Below are 24,253 nucleotides of genomic sequence, written 5' to 3' on the forward strand. Positions count from 1 at the left end.
CCGCGCACAGCCAGGCCCACCCGCGACCCGAACAGCCCGGAGATGGGCGCCAAGACAGGGCGAAACCCACCCGCACAATGCACGGAGGCAGGCCCCCACCCTCAGCCAGCGGGGCAGCCAGCAGAATCAGCAACCCCCTATGTTCCACAATGGTAAGTCAAGGCCTCGAATATCAGCAGATTGATTAAAAATCATGAGATTAAAAAAAATCCATTTTAGATTCTTTTTGTCTTCCAACATTTGAAGCTTTAGGAGACATGGGGCTCACATTTGTGAGTTTCATCAGCAGCCTTATTGTCCAGGGATGGAAACTTACAGAAAAAATGAAAGCTGAGATTCTCATGAATTAACATGATTCCTGTACTCTGGGGCTTAAGAAAAACACCAAATATCACAAATCATGAGAACTGGCAAGATACTGAGTCAGGCACAAACACAGAGAAAATGGCATACACACAGTGGTGGACTGGCATGCACACATGGGCAAACTCCCCAAAAGAACACACAAGGCAAGACTGACTGTCCCAAAGAAAAGGGATGAATCTGCACTGGGTTCTTTTTGAGGGATGTCCCCAAATTACTATGAATCCTACCTGACAGCAAAGGAATAAAGCAGAACCTGTCTTGATTTGTAGCCTTTGACCTGCTAGAAAACCTTAATCTGGTAATGCTAAAGAAGAGTTTTCTAGCTCAGGGCTTCTCCAAATTTTTCATTCAATAGATCGCTTCGTAAAGAGATCCTCTTATGGATGCAGGTTTCAGAGTACTAGCTGTGTTAGTCTGTATCAGCAAAAACAACGAGGAGTCCTTGTGGCTAGAACCCACTTCATCAGATGCATAGAGGGAAAAATACAGTAGCAGGTATAAATACACAGCACATGAAAAGATGAGAGTTGCCATACCACGTGAGAGGTCAATCTAACAAGACAATTCAATTAACAGTAGGATACCAAAGGAGGAAAAATCACTTTGGTAGTGGTGGTGAGAGTGGCCCATTTCAAACAGTTGACAAGAAGGTGTGAGTAACAGTAGGGGGAAATTAGGTTTTGTAATGACCCATCCACTCTCAGTCTGTATTCAGGCCTAATTTGATGGTGTCCAGTTTGCAAATTAATTCCAGTTCTGCAGTTTCACATTGGAGTCTGTTTTTGAAGTTTTTTTGTTTAAGAATTGCCACTTTTAGGTCTGAAAGCCACTAGCCGTCACCTACAGCCCCCAACTAAAACTTCTCCAGCGCATCATCAAGGATCTACAACCTATCCTGAAAGACGATCCCTTACTCTCACAGACCTTGGGAGACAGACCAGTCCTCGCTTACAGACAGCCCCCCAACCTGAAGCAAATACTCACCAGCAACTACACACCACACAACAAAAACACCAACCCAGGAACCAAACTCTGCAACAAACCCTGGTGCCAACTCTGTTCGCATATCTATTTAAGGGACACCATCATAGGACCTAACCACATCAGCCACACCATCAGAGGCTCGTTCACCTGCACATCTACCAATGTAATATATGCCATCATGTGCCAGCAATGCCCCTCTGCCATGTACATTAGCCAAACCGGACAGTCTCTACGCAAAAGAATAAATGGACCCAAATCTGACATCAGGAATTATAACATTCAAAAACCAGTAGGAGAACACTTCGATCTCCCTGGTCACTCAATAACAGACCTAAAAGTGGCAATTCTTAAACAAAAAAACTTGAAAAACAGACTCCAACATGAAACTGCAGAACTGGAATTAATTTGCAAACTGGACACCATCAAATTAGGCCTGAATACAGACTGAGAGTGGATGGGTCATTACAAAACCTAATTTCCCCCATACCAATTTCCCCCTACTGTTACTCACACCTTCTTGTCAACTGTTTGAAATGGGCCACTCTCATTACCACTCCAAAAGTGATTTTTCCTCCCTTGGTATCCTACTGTTAATTGAATTGTCTCATTAGACTGACCTCCCACTTGGTATGGCGACTCCCATCTTTTCATGTGCTGTGTATTTATACCTGCTATAGTATTTTCCACTCCGTGCATCTGATGAAGTGGGTTCTAGCCCATGAAAGCTTATGACCAAATAAATTTGTTAATCTCTAAGGTGTCACAAGGACTCCTCATTTTCTCTTATGGATGCATGTCATAACTATAAAGGGAAGGGTGACAGCTCCCCTGTGTACAGTGCTATGGAATCCCTCCTGGTCAGAGACTCTAAAATCCTTTTACCTGTAAAGGGTTAAGAAGCTCGGGTAACCTGGCTGACACCTGACCCAGAAGACCAATAAGGGGACAAGATACTTTCAAATCTTGGGGGGGGAAAGGCTTTTGTGTGTGTCCTTTGTTTAAGGGGTTGTTCGCTCTTGGGACTGAGAGGGACCAGACATCAATCCAGGTTCTCCCCATCTTTCTAAACAAGTCTCTCTTATTTCAAAATTGTAAGTAAAAGCCAGGCAAGGCGTCTTAGATTTACTTTGTTTTCTCAACTTGTAAATGTACCTTTTACTAAAGTGCTTATCTTGTTTGCTATACTTTGAACCTAAGACAGAGGGGATTCCTCTGAGCTCTTTAAGTTTGATTACCCTGTAAAGTTATTTTCCATACTGATTTTGCAAAGATGATTTTTACCTTTTGCTTTAATTAAAAGCCTTCTTTTTTAAAACCTGATTGATTTCTCCTTGTTTTAAAATCCAAAGGGGGTTTGGATCTGTATTCACCAGGAGTTGGTGAAAGGAAGGAGGGGGGAAGGGTCAATCTCTCCTTGTTTAAGATCCAAGCAGTTTGGATCTGTATTCACCAGGGAATTGGTGAAAGGTTTCTCAAGGCTTCCCAGGGAGGGAATCCATCGAGAATGGTGGCAGCGGGACCAGAGCTAAGCTGGTAGATAAGCTTAGCAGTTTTCATGCAGGCCCCTACATTTGTACCCTAAAGTTCAAAGTAGGGATACAGCCTTGACATGGTGGCACAGCGGTGGGATCGTTTTAAACCCAAAAGCCAGTAAGATTTTTTTTTCCTTCTAGCTGCTTGGAAAGCAGAGCTGAAGGTAGATGCATATCTTATCTCTCCTTGCCTGAAGGCAGAGGTGTTAAGTTTTTTTTAACAAGGTCCTTTGTTAAGAGAAGGGTTCAATTAATGAGCAAACGACTGGTAAAAGGAATTTACAAGGTGAATTGTTTTTTTTTTTCTTTTTACATCCTCGGGAGTAGCTTGTTAGAAAGTCTCTGTTAACTCAGCAGCACTCAGCAGGAGCCTGAGCTAAGTACATCCCAGTTTCAGTCAACTGCAGAGGGGTGTGACCCAGCACAAGAAAACCAGGAAAATGACTACCAAAGAAGAAAAAGCTAAAGAGGAGGCCCACAAGAGAGCTATGGAGCTGAAAGAAAAAGAGATAGAGCTGAGAGACAGAGAAGAGAAAGCCAAAGAGGGGGCCCACAAGAGAGAGATGGAGCTGAGAGACAGAGAAGAGAAAGCCAAAGAGGAGGCCCACAAGAGAGAAATGGAGCTGGAAAAAGCCAAACAGGAGGCCCATAAAAGAGAGATGGAGCTGAGAGAAAGAGAAGAAAAAGCCAAACAGGAGGCCCATAAAAGAGAGATGGAGCTGAAAGAAAAAGAGATGGAACTGGAAGCAGCAAGGACTAGGCAGGGTGCATCAGACCATCCTAACAACTCCTCTCCAGGTACCACTTCCCATCCCAGGAAATTCCCCACCTACAAGGCAGGCGATGATACTGAGGCCTTCTTAGAAAATTTTGAAAGGGCCTGCCTTGGATACGACATCCCTCCAACCCAGTACATGGTAGAGCTGAGGCCGCAGCTCAGTGGACCCTTAGCAGAGGTGGCGGCTGAAATGCCTAAGGAACACATGAACAGTTATGAACTTTTTAAAAACAAGGCCAGAATCAGAATGGGGCTAACACCTGAGCATGCCCGTCGGCGGTTCCGAGCCCTAAGGTGGAAACCTGATGTGTCATTTACCCGACATGCCTACCACATTGGGAAAAATTGGGATGCCTGGATATCAGGAGCAAATGTTAAATCTACGGAAGAGTTGCCCTTCCTATTGCAAATGGAGCAGTTTTTAGAGGGTGTTCCTGAGGAAATAGAAAGGTACATCCTAGATGGGAAGCCCAAAACTGTAACCGAGGCGGGGGAGATTGGAGCCAAATGGGTGGAGGTGACAGAAAAGAAAAAAGCTAGTAGCAGTTGGAGCGAATATCAGAAGGGGCAAACCGAAACAAAACCTTATCACCGGGGACAACCCAAGGCCCCACCCACATCCCAAGGGAAACCCCAGACGCCTTCTCACCCCACCACACCAGTCTCCATCAACCAACATCGCCCCGGTGATACCTTAGCAGGGCGATGTTTTAAATGTAATGAACTGGGGCATATAAAGGCTCACTGCCCCAAGAACCCCAACCGATTACAGTTCATTACACCCCAATCACACCAAAGAACCCCAGACCCAGATGCCTCTCTCATACCCTCGGAGCGAAGGGAAACCTTGAGAGTGGGCGGAAAGAAGGTTATCGCTTGGAGGGACACTGGGGCACAAGTGTCAACTATTCACCAATCCCTAGTGGACCCCAAACTCATCAACCCGGAGGCTACAGTGACAATTCAACCCTTCGTGTCACAGTCTGTAACCTTGCCTACAGCCAAGTTGCATGTCCAGTACAAGGGCTGGTCAGGAATGTGGACTTTTGCAGTCTATGACAATTATCCCATTCCCATGCTACTGGGGGAAGACTTGGCTAACCATGTGAAGCTAGCCAAGAGGGTGGGAATAGTCACCCGCAGCCAGGCTAAGCAAGCTTTCACCCCCATCCCTGTTCCTGAGCCGTTCACCAGGGCCCCGTCTGTGTTACCGGAGACCCAAAACCAGGTGGTGGAACCGGATCCCCTGCCAACGACTGCAACAGCCGTAGTGGATCCAATCCCAGAGACCCAGCCAAAGCCCGTCCCGGAACCGGAACTGGCAACGCAACCAGCACCAGAACCATTGCCAGCACTGAGTCCAGCGCTTGCAGCCCCGTCTACAACTCCAATGCCAGAGGGCACCAGCGAGCCTAAACTGGCGGAAGCAGCAGATAACCCTACCCAAGAGGCTCAGCCAGAGCCTGAAATACCACATAGTGCACCAGCGGACAGCGGTTCACAGTCAATGGAAAAAGCCCCAGCACCTGCATCGCTTCCAGAGGGACCAAGCCCCAGTCCACAGTCCAAGGAGGAACTGATGTCTCCAGCATCAAGGGAACAGTTCCAGGCCGAGCAGGAAGCAGATGACAGCCTTCAAAAAGCTTGGGCGGCGGCACGGAGCACCCCACCGCCTCTCAGCTCTTCTAACCGATCCCGGTTTGTTGTAGAACAAGGACTTTTATACAAGGAGACTCTTTCTGGTGGGCACCAAGAAGACTGGCATCCTCAAAGACAGCTGGTAGTTCCCACTAAGTATCGGGTAAAACTCTTGAGCTTAGCCCATGATCATCCCAGTGGCCATTCTGGGGTGAACAGAACCAAAGACCGGTTGGGGAAGTCCTTCCACTGGGAGGGAATGGGCAAGGACGTTGCTAATTATGTCCGGTCTTGTGAGGTGTGCCAACGAGTGGGAAAGCCCCAAGACCAGGTTAAAGCCCCTCTCCAGCCACTACCCATAATTGAGGTCCCATTTCAGCGAGTAGCTGTGGATATTCTGGGTCCTTTCCCAAAGAAGACACCCAGAGGAAAGCAGTACGTACTGACTTTCATGGATTTTGCTACCCGATGGCCGGAAGCTGTACCCTTAAGCAACACCAAGACTAAAAGTGTGTGCCAGGCATTAGCAGACATTTTTGCCAGGGTAGGGTGGCCCTCCGACATACTTACAGATTCGGGAACTAATTTCCTGGCAGGGAACATGAAAAACCTGTGGAAAGCTCATGGGGTGAATCACTTGGTTGCCACCCCTCATCACCATCAAACCAATGGTCTGGTGGAGAGGTTTAATGGAACTTTGGGGGCCATGATACGTAAATTCGTAAATGAACACTCCAATGATTGGGACCTAGTGTTGCAGCAGTTGCTTTTTGCCTACAGGGCTGTACCACATCCCAGTTTAGGGTTTTCACCATTTGAACTTGTGTATGGCCGCGAGGTTAAGGGGCCATTACAGTTGGTGAAGCAGCAATGGGAGGGGTTTACGCCTTCTCCAGGAACTAACATTCTAGACTTTGTAAGCAACCTACAAAACACCCTCCGACACTCTTTAGCCCTTGCTAAAGAAAACCTAAAGGATGCTCAGGAAGAGCAAAAGGCCTGGTATGATAAACATTCCAGAGAACGGTCCTTCAAAGTAGGAGACCAAGTCATGGTCTTAAAGGCGCTCCAGGCCCATAAAATGGAAGCGTCGTGGGAAGGACCATTCACGGTCCAGGAGCGCCTAGGAGCTGTTAACTATCTCATAGCCTCCCCCACCTCCAACATAAAGCCTAAGGTATACCATGTTAATTCTCTTAAGCCCTTTTATTCTAGAGAATTAAACGTTTGCCAGTTTACAGCCCAGGAAACTGATGACGCGGAGTGGCCTGCAGGTGTCTACTATGAAGGAAAAAGGAATGGTGGCGTGGAAGAGGTGAACCTCTCCACGACCCTGGGACGTCTGCAGCGACAGCAGATAAAGGAGCTGTGCACAAGCTTTGCACCGATTTTCTCAGCCACTCCAGGACGGACCGAACGGGCATACCACTCCATTGACACAGGTAATGCTCACCCAATTAGAACCCCACCCTACCGGGAGTCACCTCATGCCCAAGCGGCTATACAAAGGGAGATCCAGGACATGCTACAGATGGGTATAATCCGCCCCTCTAGCAGTGCATGGGCATCTCCAGTGGTTCTAGTTCCCAAACCAGATGGGGAAATACGCTTTTGCGTGGACTACCGTAAGCTAAATGCTGTAACTCGTCCTGACAACTATCCAATGCCACGCACAGATGAGCTATTGGAGAAATTGGGACATGCCCAATTCATCTCTACTTTAGACTTAACCAAGGGGTACTGGCAAGTACCACTAGATGAACCCGCTAAGGAAAGGTCCGCCTTCGTCACCCAGGCAGGAGTGTATGAATTCAATGTACTCCCTTTCGGGTTGCGAAATGCACCCGCCACCTTCCAAAGACTTGTAGATGGTCTCTTAGCGGGATTGGGAGAATCTGCCGTTGCCTATCTCGATGATGTGGCCATTTTTTCTGATTCATGGACAGAACACCTGGAGCACCTGAAAAAAGTCTTCGAGCGCATCCGGCAGGCAGGACTAACTGTTAAGGCTAAAAAGTGTCAAATAGGCCAAAACAGAGTGACGTACCTGGGGCACCAGGTGGGTCAAGGAACTATAAATCCCCTACAGGCCAAAGTGGATGCTATCCAAAAGTGGCCGGTTCCAAAGTCAAAGAAACAGGTCCAATCCTTCTTAGGCTTGGCCGGATATTATAGGCGATTTGTACCACACTACAGCCAAATCGCCGCCCCGCTGACAGACCTAACCAGAAAGAAACAGCCAAATGCAGTTCAGTGGACTGATAAGTGTCAAAAGGCCTTTAACCAGCTTAAGGCAACACTCATGTCTGACCCTGTGCTAAGGGCCCCAGACTTTGACAAACCGTTCCTAGTAACCACAGATGCTTCCGAGCGAGGCATGGGAGCAGTTTTAATGCAGGAAGGACCGGATCAAGAATTCCATCCTGTCGTGTTTCTCAGCAAGAAACTGTCTGAGAGGGAAAGCCACTGGTCAATCAGCGAAAAGGAATGCTACGCCATTGTGTACGCGCTGGAAAAGCTACGCCCATATGTTTGGGGACGGCGGTTCCAACTACAAACAGACCATGCTGCGCTACAGTGGCTTCATACCGCCAAGGGAAATAACAAAAAACTTCTTCGGTGGAGTTTAGCTCTCCAAGATTTTGATTTTGAAATACAACACATTTCGGGAGCTTCTAACAAAGTGGCTGATGCACTCTCCCGGGAAAGTTTCCCAGAGTTAACTGGTTAACACTTGTTCTTGTAATGAAACATATTGTTAGTTTTTATATAATCAGTAGTATGTCTAAAGGTACATGTGTTTTATTAACTCTGTTTTCTCCTAAAGCTCCAGGAAGAAATCACAGCCAGTGTGGAACCGGACGTCCAACACTATCTGTGATTTGGGGGGCGTGTCATAACTATAAAGGGAAGGGTGACAGCTCCCCTGTGTACAGTGCTATGGAATCCCTCCTGGTCAGAGACTCTAAAATCCTTTTACCTGTAAAGGGTTAAGAAGCTCGGGTAACCTGGCTGACACCTGACCCAGAAGACCAATAAGGGGACAAGATACTTTCAAATCTTGGGGAGGGAAAGGCTTTTGTGTGTGTCCTTTGTTTAAGGGGTTGTTCGCTCTTGGGACTGAGAGGGACCAGACATCAATCCAGGTTCTCCCCATCTTTCTAAACAAGTCTCTCTTATTTCAAAATTGTAAGTAAAAGCCAGGCAAGGCGTCTTAGATTTACTTTGTTTTCTCAACTTGTAAATGTACCTTTTACTAAAGTGCTTATCTTGTTTGCTATACTTTGAACCTAAGACAGAGGGGATTCCTCTGAGCTCTTTAAGTTTGATTACCCTGTAAAGTTATTTTCCATACTGATTTTGCAAAGATGATTTTTACCTTTTGCTTTAATTAAAAGCCTTCTTTTTTAAAACCTGATTGATTTCTCCTTGTTTTAAAATCCAAAGGGGGTTTGGATCTGTATTCACCAGGAGTTGGTGAAAGGAAGGAGGGGGGAAGGGTCAATCTCTCCTTGTTTAAGATCCAAGCAGTTTGGATCTGTATTCACCAGGGAATTGGTGAAAGGTTTCTCAAGGCTTCCCAGGGAGGGAATCCATCGAGAATGGTGGCAGCGGGACCAGAGCTAAGCTGGTAGATAAGCTTAGCAGTTTTCATGCAGGCCCCTACATTTGTACCCTAAAGTTCAAAGTAGGGATACAGCCTTGACAATGCATCTCCCTACCCAGCACCTATCCCCCACTCCTTGGTTCTTAGAATCTTGTGTTCTGCAGGCCATCAGGAAGATCTCTGGTGGCCCACAGACGAGTTTGGTCTGGTCTTTTTCACTGGTTCTCTGTTAGGGGAACAGACAAAACAGCTATGGATGATATTCTGGACAGAACTGTAACTACTCCAATATTTTAATACTATTTCTCTTACATTTACTTAGTCTCTAATCATTGTTAGAGGTGTTAAATTTAACAGAATGGCAATATAGAGAACACTGTGTTTAAGGGTCAATGTATTGTTTTAGGAAGGGATGTGGAGGCTTCTCGCAGAAAGTTAGTATTGCCTATGCAATAGCTCCTCTTCCACAGCAAGAAAAAAAAAAAACCCTCAAAGCATGGAACAATGCCAGTCTTATTTGTAAATTCTTGTCATCCGTATCTAGGAGTTGCTTTCTTCTGGACACAGAGTACAAGCTCTTTTCTAGACTTTCAAACATTTAGTAAATAATACAAACTTCAAAACACCACAGTGAAGTAGTTATTATTACCATTTTGTAGACGGCAGCACTGAAGCAAACAGTTAAGGTCAACATTTAAACTTGGGTGCCTAAAGTTAGGCATTTATATCCATATATGGTAATTACATAAAGGAGGCCTAATTTTCAGGGTACCCTGAGTTCCTACTCACTGACTTCAGCTAGCAGCGAGCAGCGGTCGGCAAACAGGGCGGCTAACAGGGGAGTTTAAGTGGGAGTGAGTCTCATTGGAGGAGAAGGTATCTGTACTTGCGTCTGTCTTTGTAGTGCTTGTATGTGTAGAGGCCTGTAGGGGCAGTGTGCTGAGCCCCGAGCCCTGATTAGGGGGCGGAGCTTGGCTGATTAGGGGGCCTATAAAAGAGGCCTCCCAGCTAGCAGCGAGCAGCGGCCGGCAAACAGGGGAGTTTAAGTGGGAGTTTACAGGGGGAGGTGGAAGGGGAGGCAGGAGGGCGCGGTGGTCGGTGTGCTTTGTGTCCCCAGAGGCTGCAGGCAGAGACCATAGCAGCCATGAGCCAGGCAGCAGGGGACACAATGCAGATGAAAGCATGTAGCAGCTGCGGTATGTATATAGTCCCAGCAGGCGCGCCTGATCAGAGGTATGTCTGTATGAAATGCCGCCTACTTGCCCTGTTAGAGGAAAAGGTTCGGGGGTTGGAGATGCAGGTAGAGACCCTGGTAGAGTTTAGAAGGGGGTTTGAGCAGCTAATGGAGCAAAGGCAAGGGGTGACTGAAGGGGAATGCTCGGGGGTGCAGGTGGAAGCGGGGGGCTATGGTCTGTGAGGGGGGAATGTCGGGGGGGAGAACAAGAGCAGTGGAAGCATGTGACCGTGAGAAGCAGGCCAAGGAAAAGGAGGGCTAGTGAGGGGGAAATAGAACTCAGGAACAGGTTTGGGTGTTTGGCTAACGAGGAGGGGACGCAGCAGGTGGTAACTGATGGTGGGAGGCAGAGGAAGAAAAGAAGGGCAGCTAGTCCAATAGACAGGGGGGAGGAGTTGATGGAGACGGCATCAATACTCGGCCCCGGGAGGATACAGGATGGCAATAGGGGGACTATAAGGGAAAATGGAGACAGACAGGAGTTACGGCCGCAGGGAACAGGGGATAGATTGGTAGATTGCGCTACCCCTAGGCAAAGGCAGGTTTATGTGATTGGGGACTCCTTACTGAGGAGGTTAGACAGGCCTGTGACCAGGGCGGACCCAGAAAACAGAAGGGTGTGCTGTCTGCCGGGCGCTAAGATACGGGATGTGGACCTGCGGTTGAAAAGGATCCTAAAAGGAGCAGGTAAGAACCCCTTGATCGTCCTTCACGTAGGAACGAATGACACGGCTAGGTTCTCGCTAGAGAGAATCAAGGGAGATTATGCCAGGCTGGGGAAGACGCTAAAGGAAGTCGAGGCTCAGATTATCTTCAGTGGGATTCTGCCTGTTCCTAGAGAAGGACAGCAAAGGGCAGACAGAATTGTGAGGATAAATAGCTGGCTGAGGGAGTGGTGCTATAAGGAGGGCTTTGGGATGTATGGCCACTGGGAGGCTTTCGGGGACAGACAGCTGTTCTCGCGGGATGGACTTCACCTGAGTAGGGAAGGAAATAGACTTCTGGGAGGGAGGCTGGCTCATCTCATCAAAAGGGCTTTAAACTAGGAACTTGGGGGAGACGGTTGGGAGATGTCCAGTTAATCTCCACGCCAGATTCCAACACTGAAAAAGAGGGCAAAGAGATAAGCACAGATATAGATAGGGGTAGGGAATTGGACATTAGAAGGAGGGGGCGGATGGACACTACGGGGTCCGTACCAAAGTGCATAACTAATGGGAGAAAGGATAGACAGCATACGGTAAGATGTTTATACACCAATGCGAGAAGCCTAGGTAACAAAATGGAGGAATTGGAGCTCCTGGTCCAAGAAATGAAACCTGATATCATAGGAATAACCGAAACATGGTGGAACTGTAGTCATGACTGGAGTACAGGTATCGAAGGGTATGTGCTGTTTAGGAATGACCGGAAAAAAGGTAAAGGTGGGGGTGTGGCACTGTATGTGAATAATGAGCTAAAATGTAAAGAAATAATAAGTGATGGAATGGATAAGACAGAGTCTGTCTGGGCAATGATTACACTGGGTAAAAGAACTACTAGAGCCTCCCCTGAGATACTGCTTGGGGTGTGCTATAGACCGCCGGGATCTAGCCTGGATGCGGACAGAGAACTATTATTAGTTTTTACTTCCTTAAAAACATTAAAGAGCTGTGTGATCATGGGGGACTTTAACTTCCCAGACATAGATTGGGGAACAAATGCTAGTAACAATAATAGGGCTCAGATGTTCCTAGACGTGCTAGCAGATGAATTCCTTCATCAAGTAGTAGCTGAACCGACGAGGGGGGATGCCATTTAGATTTGGTGCTGGTGAGTAGTGAGGACCTAGTTGAGGAAATGGTAGTAGGGGACAACCTTGGCTCGAGTGACCATGAGCTAATTCGGTTTAAACTAAATGGAAGGATTAACAGAAATAAAACTGTGACTAAGGTTTACGATTTCAAAAAGGCCAACTTTAATAAATTAAGGCAACTACTTAGGGAAGTGGATTGGGCTAACATACTTAGAGAGCTAAAGGCAGATGAGGCCTGGGATTATTTCAAGCTGAAGTTGCACGAGCTGTCCGAGGCCTGGATCCCGAGAAAGGGGAAACGGTTAGTAGGCAGGAGAATTAGACCTAGCTGGATGAGCGGGCGTCTCAAAGGGGCGATTAAGAACATAAGAACATAAGAACATAAGAAAGGCCGTACTGGGTCAGACCAAAGGTCCATCTAGCCCAGTATCTGTCTACCGACAGTGGCCAATGCCAGGTGCCCCAGAGGGAGTGAACCTTACAGGCAATGATCAAGTGATCTCTCTCCTGCCATCCATCTCCATCCTCTGACGAACAGAGGCTAGGGACACCATTCTTACCCATCCTGGCTAATAGCCATTTATGGACTTAGCCACCATGAATTTATCCAGTCCCCTTTTAAACATTGTTATAGTCCTAGCCTTCACAACCTCCTCAGGTAAGGAGTTCCACAAGTTGACTGTGCGCTGCGTGAAGAAGAACTTCCTTTTATTTGTTTTAAACCTGCTGCCTATTAATTTCTTTTGGTGACCCCTAGTTCTTGTATTATGGGAATAAGTAAATAACTTTTCCTTATCCACTTTCTCAACATCACTCATGATTTTATATACCTCTATCATGTCCCCCCTTAGTCTTCTCTTTTCCAAACTGAAGAGTCCTAGCCTCTTTAATCTTTCCTCATATGGGACCCTCTCTAAACCCTTAATCATTTTAGTTGCTCTTTTCTGAACCTTTTCTAGTGCTAGAATATCTTTTTTGAGGTGAGGAGACCACATCTGTACACAGTATTCGAGATGTGGGCGAACCATGGATTTATATAAGGGCAATAATATATTCTCAGTCTTATTCTCTATCCCCTTTTTAATGATTCCTAACATCCTGTTTGCTTTTTTGACCGCCTCTGCACACTGCGTGGACATCTTTAGAGAACTATCCACGATGACGCCAAGATCTTTTTCCTGACTTGTTGTAGCTAAATTAGCCCCCATCATGTTGTATGTATAGTTGGGGTTATTTTTTCCAATGTGCATTACTTTACATTTATCCACATTAAATTTCATTTGCCATTTTGCTGCCCAATCACTTAGTTTTGTGAGATCTTTTTGAAGTTCTTCACAATCTGCTTTGGTCTTAACTATCTTGAGTAGTTTAGTATCATCTGCAAACTTTGCCACCTCACTGTTTACCCCTTTCTCCAGATCATTTATGAATAAATTGAATAGGATAGGTCCTAGGACTGACCCTTGGGGAACACCACTAGTTACCCCTCTCCATTTTGAGAATTTACCATTAATTCCTACCCTTTGTTCCCTGTCCTTTAACCAGTTCTCAATCCATGAAAGGACCTTCCCTTTTATCCCATGACAGCTTAATTTACGTAAGAGCCTTTGGTGAGGGACCTTGTCAAAGAAAAAACAGAAAGCGTACAAAGAATGGAAGAGGGGACAGATCGGCAAGGAAACCTACCTTATTGAGGTCAGAGCATGTAGGGATGCGGTGAGAAAGGCCAAAAGCCGTGTAGAGTTGGACCTCGCGAGGGGAATTAAATCCAATAGTAAGAGGTTTTATAGCCATATAAATAGGAAGAAAACAAAGAAAGAGGAAGTGGGACCGCTGAAGCATGTAAATGGAGTGGAGATTAAGGATAATCTAGGCATGGCACAATATCTAAATGAATATTTTGCGTCGGTGTTTAATAAGGCTAATGAAGGGCTTAGGAAAAGAGGGAGCGGGACAGAGGGGAATAAAGGAGGGGCGATTGCAATTACAGTATCAGAGGTGGAAGCCAAACTTGACCAGCTAAATGGGACTAAATCGGGCGGACCGGATGATCTCCATCCTAGAATATTGAAGGAGCTGGCGCAAGAAATTGCAAGCCCCTTGGCGATAATTTTTAATAAATCTGTAAACTCGGGGGTGGTACCGATGGACTGGAAAATAGCTAATGTGGTTCCTATTTTTAAGAAGGGGGAAAAAAGTGACCCGGGTAACTACAGGCCTGTTAGTTTAACTTCTGTAGTATGCAAGGTCTTGGAAAAAATTTTGAAGGAAAAAGTAGTTAAGGACCTTGAGGTGAATGGCAATTGGGACAAATTACAACATGGGTTTACGAAAGGCAGATCGTGCCAAACCAACTTGATCTCCTTCTTTGAGAAAGTAACAGACCTTCTAGATAAAGGAAATGCGGTGGATCTAATTTACCTCTATTTTAGTAAAGCGTTTGATACTGTGCCGCACGAGGAATTATTGGTTAAATTGGAAAAGATGGGGATCGATGAAATTCCAGAGGTGGATAAAGAACTGGTTAAAGGGGAGACTGCAGCGGGTAGTACTGAAAGGTGAACTGTCGGGTTGGACGGAGGTCACCAGTGGGGTTCCTCAAGGTTCGGTTTTGGGTCCGATTTTATTCAATCTATTCATTACTGACCTCGGAACCGAATGTAGGAGTGGGCTGATAAAGTTTGCGGATGACACAAAGTTGGGAGGTATTGCCAATTCGGAGAAGGATCGGGATATTCTGCAGGGAGACTTGGATGACCTTGTAAATTGGAGTAACAATAACAGGATGAGATTTAATAGAAGTGTAAGGTGATGCATTTAGGGATGACTAATAAGAATTTTAGTTATAAGTTAGGGACGCATAGGTTGGAAGTGACGGAGGAGGAGAAGGACCTCGGAGTCCTGGTTGATCGCAGGATGACTATGAGTCGGCAATGTGACGTGGCTGTGAAAAAAGCTAATGCGATTTTGGGATGCGTTAGGCGAGGTATTTCTAGTAGGGACAGGGAGGTGCTGCTTCCGTTATACAAGGCGCTGGTGAGACCTCATTTGGAGTACTGTGTGCAGTTCTGGTCTCCTATGTTTAAAAAGGATGAACTCAAACTGGAACGGGTACAGAGAAGGGCCACTAGGATGATCCGAGGAATGGAAAACCTTTCCTATGAAAGGAGACTCGAGGAGCTCGGTTTGTTTAGCCTAACCAAAAGAAGGCTGAGGGGGGATATGATTGCTCTCTTTAAATATATCAAAGGGATTAATACCAAGGAGGGAGAGGAATTATTTCAGCTCAGTAGTAATGTGGACACGAGAACGAATGGATATAAACTGGCCGTGGGGAAGTTTAGGCTTGAAATTAGAAGAAGGTTTCTAACCGTCAGAGGGGTGAAATTTTGGAACAGCCTTCCGAGGGAAACGGTGGGGGCGAAAGACCTTTCTGGCTTCAAGATTAGGCTTGATAAGTTTATGGAGGGAATGGTTTGAAGGGATAACGTGATTTTAGTCAATTAGGCATTAACGTGCCATCGCAGGTAAAATGAGGGTCCGGCTGTAGAATCTTGCCTGTATGCTCGGGGTTCTGCTGATCGCCATATTTGGGGTCGGGAAGGAATTTTCCTCCAGGGTAGATTGGCAGAGGCCCTGGAGGTTTTTCGCCTTCCTCCGCAGCATAGGGCAGGGGTCGCAGGCTGGAAGATTCTGTTGTGGGTGGGTCAGCTTTTGTGGCCTGCATCATGCGGGAGGTCAGACTAGATCAGTGTTTTTCAACCTTTTTTTGGGCAAAGGCACACTTGTTTCATGAAAAAAATCACGAGGCACACCACCATTAGAAAATGTTAAAAAATTTAACTCTGTGCCTATATTGACTATATATAAAGTAATTCTCTTGAATAGGAATCAAATAAACACAAAGAAAGTATTTTATAATTACTTTATTATGAAATAGTAAGTAAACAGAAATATGAAAAATTATAAAATACTTTATTCAGTGCGCAACCTGGGCCTGTTTGGCTGAACACAAAGCTGATATTCTGAGCTATTTATAGTCCTTAACATCAGTGGTGGGATTCAAAAATTTTAGTAACCAGTTCCGACATTCAAGCATGGTTTAATATTTTTTTCCCACGGCACACCAGGCAACATCTCGCGGCACACTAGTGTGCCGCGGAACAGTGGTTGAAAAACACTGGACTAGATGACCATATTGGTCCCTTCTGACCTTAAAGTCTATGAATCTATGAGTGTGTTCAGCACCACAGAAATTCAGGGCACTTTTAATTAGATATCTAACTTTAGTCAACTAATTTTGAAAACTTGGTCTATACCTCCTGCCACCCAGCCTTGTGTTTTGACCAGCCTTTACCTAGTCTGTGTTATGTCAGCTTATGCTACAGGTCACTTTTTGAATATGTACTCATGGTTTGGCTGTTTTCCTACTTTAATCAAGATTAGGAGCCCCCTCCCTGCTAAAAAAAGGGGTGGGGGTTTCCTTCAAATCGTTGCATCTGAGTGGTGGAGTATGCCTCCTCTCCAGGTCCTCAGTATCTCCAGGGATTCCCTGCATAGAGGCCCTATGCCTCCACACCAGCTCTGGAACTGACTGCTGCTTTCCCTGATTCCATGTTAGCAGAGTTCCAAGACTTCTTTAGCAGGGGCTTTCCCAACAGAGAGGGAACATTAGGCTTAGCCTGTATTAACTCCTGAGTGGACATCCTATGGTTCTGGGCATTAACAATGCACATCTTTCCTCCCTGGCCCCTCCCCACACAAAAATCCCTGAACCCCCTGAGTGCCCAAGTCTACTTGAGCTGTTTAATGGTGGAGCCAGAAATGGAACTCAGCAATTCCTACCTTGCAGAGCTCAATCCTCTGTTTGCTTTGAGGCAGTGAAAGAGGAGAGCAGATAGTACATTGTGTCACAAATACGATGGTGATAGATGCTATAGAAAAACCTGAATGCCTTAGAGATTGTTCCTGCCAAGACCTTGAATTCATCTCTAGTAAAACATATTCTTTCCTATGGTCTCATGTCATGTATTATTTTATTTGCCTGGCTGTAGCAAAGCTTTTGATCTTGGGGTTCAAAACACAGAGAAACACTGCAAATTATTTTATGGAATAAAGTGTGAGGAATGTGTACCTCTAGAGAAGTTGTATTTGATCTGTTAGCCTATCATCTTTCAAGACTCTCAAAAAAGATAACATATTAGAGTTATAAATGTATGGAGAGATTACACCACCAAAAATATTATCTGGTATTTTAAAAACAAGTTTACCTATCCAGCTGCTTAAGTTACAAGCTTTATGGCAGTCATGCTTATGACACATGGTTTATGGAAAACTGCTACTTTGCCAGTTAGAGCTATTACTTCATTTCCCAGCTGGAGGTATGTTCCTATTATGACAAGTTCTCATAAAAAATAAACTGAATAATAGGGAAACAAGGAAACATTTAAACTTTTTTTTCAGCTCTCTAAATGTAGGGCAGCACTTCCACTATAATTAGTATGTGATTATATATAGAGAGAGTGAGAGAATATGTGGTGATGTGGTATAAAAGTTTTATTGACTTAATTTTAGGAGGACTAAACTGCCAACTTGCTCCTATGTATGAGATGACCTCCTAGGATTGGTCCACCAAAACACTGATCGCTCTTCACTCAAATCCCTCTTTCAAGAAAAAAAAATATTTTAGGTATCTCCTTACATCATAAAAGAAGCAAGAAAGGGCACAAATACATTTTTCTCCTTTGCAGGTCACCTTTAAGGTGTTCCCTCTCTCTGCAAAATTCCCATTCCCTCCTAACCAGTGACAGATGTCAAGCTTGGATCACTGAGTGATAGTACTGCAGGTAAAGTACCAGTCCAGTCCAGTGTACAATTTGTTAGAGAGGAATCCCAGCAAAAAAACCCTCTTTCAGACTCCATCTGGGACATTAGAAACCTCTGTGGCCAGCCCTGTGCACAAGGATGTAGGGGGATAGGGATGTGCTGTAAGCTTTGGCCAGTGTCAGAGCCAGCAAAGGAAGAAAGCCAAGGTTCAAAAGTGGTCTTTTAAAAAATGTCCTTGCTGCTCTTTGCACGGCTGAGAGTGAGGATTAATTTCAGTCACCCAGTGAAAGGGAATCATCACCCATTGCCACCAGCTTACAGGAAGATTTCCCAAGAGGTACTTCTATGGATTTGTCATTTCTCTATTGGAAGGCATTTGTGCTCAATAGAATGCTTTGCTTTCAAAAGCCTTATATTATTTGTTGTGCACAATGGTGTTATTCTGCATCACATTGCAAGGTCTGACATTTCATGTTACTGTGAGGCTTTGATTTCAGTTACATAAAGTTTGAGATGAGCCCAAACTGACATAACACGTGAGGCTGGGCTGGTATCTAAAAAGACTAGCTCGGCATAAGAGTTCGTCTCTCCTTTTTTCTGAAACATTTTGAAAAATTGTTTATAAAAAGCTAAAAGGATGCTGGCTATTGAGTTTCAGGTTTCTATTCTCCCACCTGTGTGTGTAGGGTTTCACGTGGTAACACCCAATAGAAGCTTAATTTACTTATTTGGTGCCAAGCACCATCATTTCTGGGATCTTACACTATTTTAAATAATAAACACATATACACCGCTTGCAAGAGGCAGCAGGAATCGGGGCCTATTCCTTATCTGTAATTATGCTTCTTTGAAGGTATCGTCATAGATTCCCACTGCTGAGTTTCCATTTGCTAGTACAGAGAAAATGTCCTAGCTCTGAGTTTTGAGGCAGCAGTTGTTGAGCACAGCTCTGCTTCATCATACACACTGAGCATCGGTCAATAGCTTACCTGTCTAGAACCTTCCCAGTTATTTCCTCCATGTGAGCCAGCTGGGAAACAAACCAGGAAATGCACATACTTTCCAAATAAAAAACAAAACAGCTCCTCCTTGAGGCTGTACAGAAACATATCCATAAAGGTGCCTTAAAAACCAGAACTACCAAATAGTGCAGGGAGGCGGCTGGGTAAACAGTACTCCTGTGACATCATATCACTTTAAAAATCAATCTTTCATACAGCATTGACACTCTTGGGCCGCAATCTTGCATTGTGGTTCACATAGATGGGCTGCAGCTTACACACAGAGCCCCACTGAAGCCATTGTGCAGCTGTCCGCAAGGGTGGATCACAATCCACGATCAGGGTCTTAAGACTACAGTTTGAAGAGTATCTCAGAATAGAAATGGATACCCAATACTGTCACAAACAACACAATGGCAGCTCATTAGAAAGCAGTAGTGAATAACATGAAAAGTTTAATATCTATATCAGTATCTTTACATGCTCACCTCCTTCATCTCCCTCCTCAAAACCCAACCTCTGGCACAAGTTGTTAAAGAAATCAGGCAATTAATGATAGCTCGATTGAGGAACAGATGGGGGTAGTTGGTACTTGCTTTATCTATTGATAGTAATAAAATATTGCAAGTGTTTTATACACACAGAGTCTATATTTGATTGTATCTCTCTAAAGCCACCCTTCACACATCAGTTAATTTAAGTTCTTTGGGGGAAGAGATCATGTCTTTAGCACAATGAGACACTGATCCTGACTGGAGCCTCTGGGGGGGCTACCGTAATAAATATTGAACAATAATAATAATTTCTCCAAATAGAGAAGTAGTATGTGTGGTGCATAGTGGAGAAGATGTTGAATGGCTACTGCACAATGAGTTGAGGGAGCACGGCCTACAGCACCAATAGACCTTGAAAGATCCTGCTGCTCTAGGATCACTTTCCCTGGAGTGCTGAAATGGACCCAGGCAGACTAAGAAAGAAACAGAAATGTACTGGGGCTGGCTCTGGATAGAGCCAATACAGCATTGCTGGTGTTTCTGTGAAATACAGCAAGTTGTTGGCAGAGCTGGAATGGCAGCAGCTAATGTTTGGTGTCCAGCCCCATGAGGCAGCACCTTCACTGATTGCATTCCAAAAAGAACTGACTGGGAGGATCCTAGAGAGCTCAAGTACTGGAAGTTGTCAGCACCCAACCTTGAAAATGTTGGCCACGCATCCACAGGTTGACATGGTCTCCTATCTCTTCTCTAAAGTAGACTGACTTCCAAAGTGTGGTGTCTTCACACTGGCACCAACCTACTTTCAGTACATGTCTCCAAAGGGTTGTGTGGCTGGCACCAGCCTCCATTCCCTGCTCATGCTAGGGGTTGGCTGACTCCAAGAACAGCTTCTGGTGTTCACTAATCACTCAGAGCTACACAGTCTGACACAGGTCTTCTTCATTCTGTGTCTGACTTCTAACTAATCAGCATTACATGCCAGGCAAGTTGGCTCCCTGGCATTTTTTCTCTCCTTCAATGCACATAAGTCCTCTTTTGCTGCCTGGGTCATGCCCTTTCTGCAAATCCCTGGGCTGCTTTGACATTGCATTAGCTCAAACCTAACATTAATGCAGGCCTGGAATTTGCAGAAAACTAAAGCTACTATTGTGGTATAACAGCACTTGCTACCTTGTTTCAAGCATGGTGGAAAGAACTTGCTTCATTTTGTTAATTATACTTAACAAATTTTCAAAAGGACATTGCCAATGAAGTAGTGTATGGATTTTGCATCTATCCGTCTGCTGTAAGGAGTGTGTTCTCATCTTGGTGCTCAGAGATTTACACATATAATTCCTGTTCATGTTAATGAGTTAATCCATTTGGTAACACACACTGCCAAACTAAGCCCTCCATTCAGGGTGCCTATGTCACGTCAGTGTCAAGGAACAGATGTTTACAGACATACTCCTGAACCAATACAGGGCATGCCTTAAATATTCAAAAGGTTGGGACAGATCTTGATTAAAAAAACAGTTGTTTAACCTCTTTTGCTTTGATTTAGACTGGAAGTGTCATGACAGAGAGCAGGAAGGATGTGCTCATAATTAAGGTACAGAATTATGTGTCAGATGACCTGGGTTTATTCCTTGCTGTGTGACATGTCCTTTGGAGTCTTGTGCAGGTCTCTTCAAAAAAGCTCAGCATTGGCCTAACTCTCTTCTTACTAGTATCACTGATTTCAGTTTGAGCAGAAGTAGGGCTGTGCTGACCACTTTTGAAAATCCCACTCCTGCAGTTTCCACTGAAATCTGTGCACCCAAACTCACGAGTGCTCAGCGCCTCTGAAAATCAACGTACGATTGCTCCATGCCTCAATTTTCCTATCTGTAAAATGCAGATGATATCCCAATTCCTCGCAGGCTACTGTGAAACTAAATTAATGTTTATAAAGCACTGAGATCCTTGAATCCATAAATCTTAAGTATTACGAGTAGTTTGGGAATTCCTATTTATGTCTGGGAACAAAGCAGTCTGTATTGGATACAGTAATTGGATACAATACAGTCTGCAGAAGTGCAGAGATACACAATTATTTTAAAATTGATCAGATTTTGTCTATATCAAAAAGATTAATTTCAGTGTTTATTCTATAGTAGTTAGCCCATTCCAATACCCGCCTCTCCGTCATAGGCCAAACCAAAACCCTGTGTCTATGCACTCCCAAACTTTGGGGAAGCGCACAGCCAGATCCAAACTTTGGAACTAAGCTTGACTACACTGCAGGGGAAACTGACAGTATGAGTGTTGCTTATAGAGTCAACCAAGTCATTCTTCACAATATTCCTGGAAAGACTGTGATCAACTGTAATTGCTTATTATGCAGAGAGAGTCACCCATTTCCAAAAGATTACTTTTCATTGCAGTCTGGTGAGATAATCCTCACCTCTTATAACCAGCTCAGTTTTAAGGCAGATTTCCTCCTATCTCAAAGAGACTAAAAGAAGCATGGAGGTTGAGAACTGTATATTTCTAAAGTCTAAAATAATTTTGCAAACTTGGTACCTGGCTACAGAAAAGATGCATAAGGTATACAACACAAACATAATAGACTTGAATGCCCTACACCCCAGTTCAGGGAGTGTTATATGCACTCACTGTGGGGGAAGCTGTACTTTGTGGCAGATTCAATGCCTTGTCCTGTCAAGGGAAGGCTCTTAGACAGTCAGCATTTGGATACCCTGGTGATGGGTACAACATAAGAACCTAGATAAATAAGAACCCTAACTAGAGGTTGCTTGAGAAATACACTGAATCAGTTCATCTCCTTAGTGTTCTGTCCACGCTTTCTCCCAGCCAGGGCTACCCTGTGAATACACAGGGACAACCTGCTCTTCACAGCACCTAACATGAGTAGCTGGCGGGCACCCTGGGTATGTTTGCTGAGGTAGAGGAGGAGGATGCCTTTCCACAGGCAATCCAAACAACTATTCTAGCTAGGGTGACCAGAGGTTCCAATTTTATAGGGACAGTCCCGATATTCAGGCTTTGTCTTGTATAGATTCCTATTACCCCACACCCCTAGTCCTGATTTTTCACACTTGCTATCTGGTCACCCTAATTCCAACCCTTGGGATGGAGTAGCTTCTGCAGCCCTTGACCTTTCTATGCGGATGTCAAAAGTTGGTAAATCCACATATTCACACATGCTCCCCTCAGCCCCATCTGAGCACCACAGAACTGAGAGTGGTGCAAAACTTTTGTGTGTGCTTCTGAAATCGTACACCCTTTGTACAACTATCACACTGCAGGGGAAGAGGCGAAAGTTGTTGCAGCCTGCACACAGAATTCAACTGTTTAGCTGCAGTGCGTATTTGTGCCTTACAGTAGTAAGCAGAGTTACTAATTACAGCAGGTCTCCATGCACATGCAGCTTATATAATCATCATACTAGTGCCACAAGCCCCTCCATAATCAAGGCCCTGCCACAATTTTCATTACATTTCATTTCTCATAAGTTAATAACTAAACACATTCTTCCCATAGTGAAATGTAGCAGAGAAAAATCTCAGGAGGAGTGAATTGTGAAGTTTTTCCTTCAAAATTATTAATACTAATTTTCTGTAGGGAGTTAAAAAAGCAAAGCACAGTCTCACTGGGCTTGTATAACTACAAACTGACATTCAGGAAAAGAAATTTCACAGACAGTTGCCTATACCTTTCTGGCAATTCAGTTTAAAAAACCCCAACTATATCATTCACAAACAGGTCACTCAGCATGTTGTCATCACCCGTATCCATAACATTATGATGGTCCCATAGCATAAGATAGTTGGGAATGGATAAGCTATAACATTTTACAATCTGTACTGAGTATGCAGTTTTGAAAATTAGGTAAATAAGCATTTCCTAGGCAGACCGTTTCCATTCCAAATACCAACCAAGCAAACTTATCACTGTCACCTTTGGATTTACTCTCTTTCCCTCTTTTTGTCTATTTAGTACCCTCACTTGTGAGACATCTCACTATAGGCACCAATCCTGCATTTGGATCTCTGAAGGTGAACCCGTACACTCAAATGTAGTCCTCACTGGTTCGGCAACATCCAGCTGCCGTTATGGTCCTTTGGAGCCAGCCATTGTACTGCTGAGCCAGGACTGGAGGAGTCCAAAGAGGGCTTAAAGCCACCTTTATGCACAAGGACACTCTCTCTTCCCCCCAAGGTGCTCTGTGTGCTTCTCATCCGCATCCTCATCAAGGATCAGGACTAAAGTGTTTAAAGAATCAGGCTAAGAAGCATTGGAGATTCCCAAGTTGTGCTTTCTCCAGGGGATGCATATTTTGCACCACTAGAGAAATAATGTAGTCACCATGGAGAGACAATAGAAATGATCATGTGTGTTAAATCTTAATACAGTAGAACCTCAGAATTATGAACTGACTAGTCAGCCACACACCTCATTTAGAACCAGAAGTATGCAATCAGGCATCAGCAGAGACCAAAAAAAACCCCAAAACAAAATACAGTACAGTACTGTGTTAAATGTAAACTACTACAAAAATAAAGGAAAGTTTAAAAAAAGATTTGACAAGGTAAGGAAACTGTTTCTGTGCTTGTGTAATTTAAATGAAGATGGTTAAAAGCAGCATTTTTCTTCTGCATAGTAAAGTTTCAAAGCTGTATTAAGTCAATGTTCAGTTGTAAACTTTTGAAAAAACAACCAGACGTTTTGTTTAGAGTTACAAACAACCTCCATTCCCGAGATGTTCATAACGCTGAGGTTCTACTGTAACTGAATTTAATTTACCCAAAATATCAATATTTGCCTGAAACGGTTAAATGTGTGTTATGTCCCTGGTGTTACACCACTGTATACAATAATAGCACTAGGCCTGACCTGCAATGGCAGCTAATTAGTTCCTGTCACCAGAGGGCATCAGAGGACAAGCTGATTTTTAGATAGGAAGATATGGCTTGTGCTTTTAGTTACACCATAGCTTCCTTTTAGTTACAC

General features: G+C 44.5%; 1 protein-coding gene across 1 annotated transcript in view; it reads left to right on the top strand.

Moving 5' to 3' along the window:
- The first annotated feature begins 42 nt into the window (after window positions 1-42).
- Window positions 43-24,253, top strand: part of MGST2 (microsomal glutathione S-transferase 2) — a 70,525-nt gene continuing 46,314 nt past the window's right edge. Inside the window, exon 1 of the mRNA XM_065405673.1 lies at window positions 43-152. Within this exon, the coding sequence (XP_065261745.1) occupies window positions 43-152 (110 nt within the window). The remainder of the gene's footprint in view (window positions 153-24,253) is intronic.

The sequence above is a fragment of the Emys orbicularis genome, chromosome 5, assembly GCF_028017835.1.
Source record: "Emys orbicularis isolate rEmyOrb1 chromosome 5, rEmyOrb1.hap1, whole genome shotgun sequence".
Classification (NCBI taxonomy): domain Eukaryota; kingdom Metazoa; phylum Chordata; order Testudines; family Emydidae; genus Emys; species Emys orbicularis.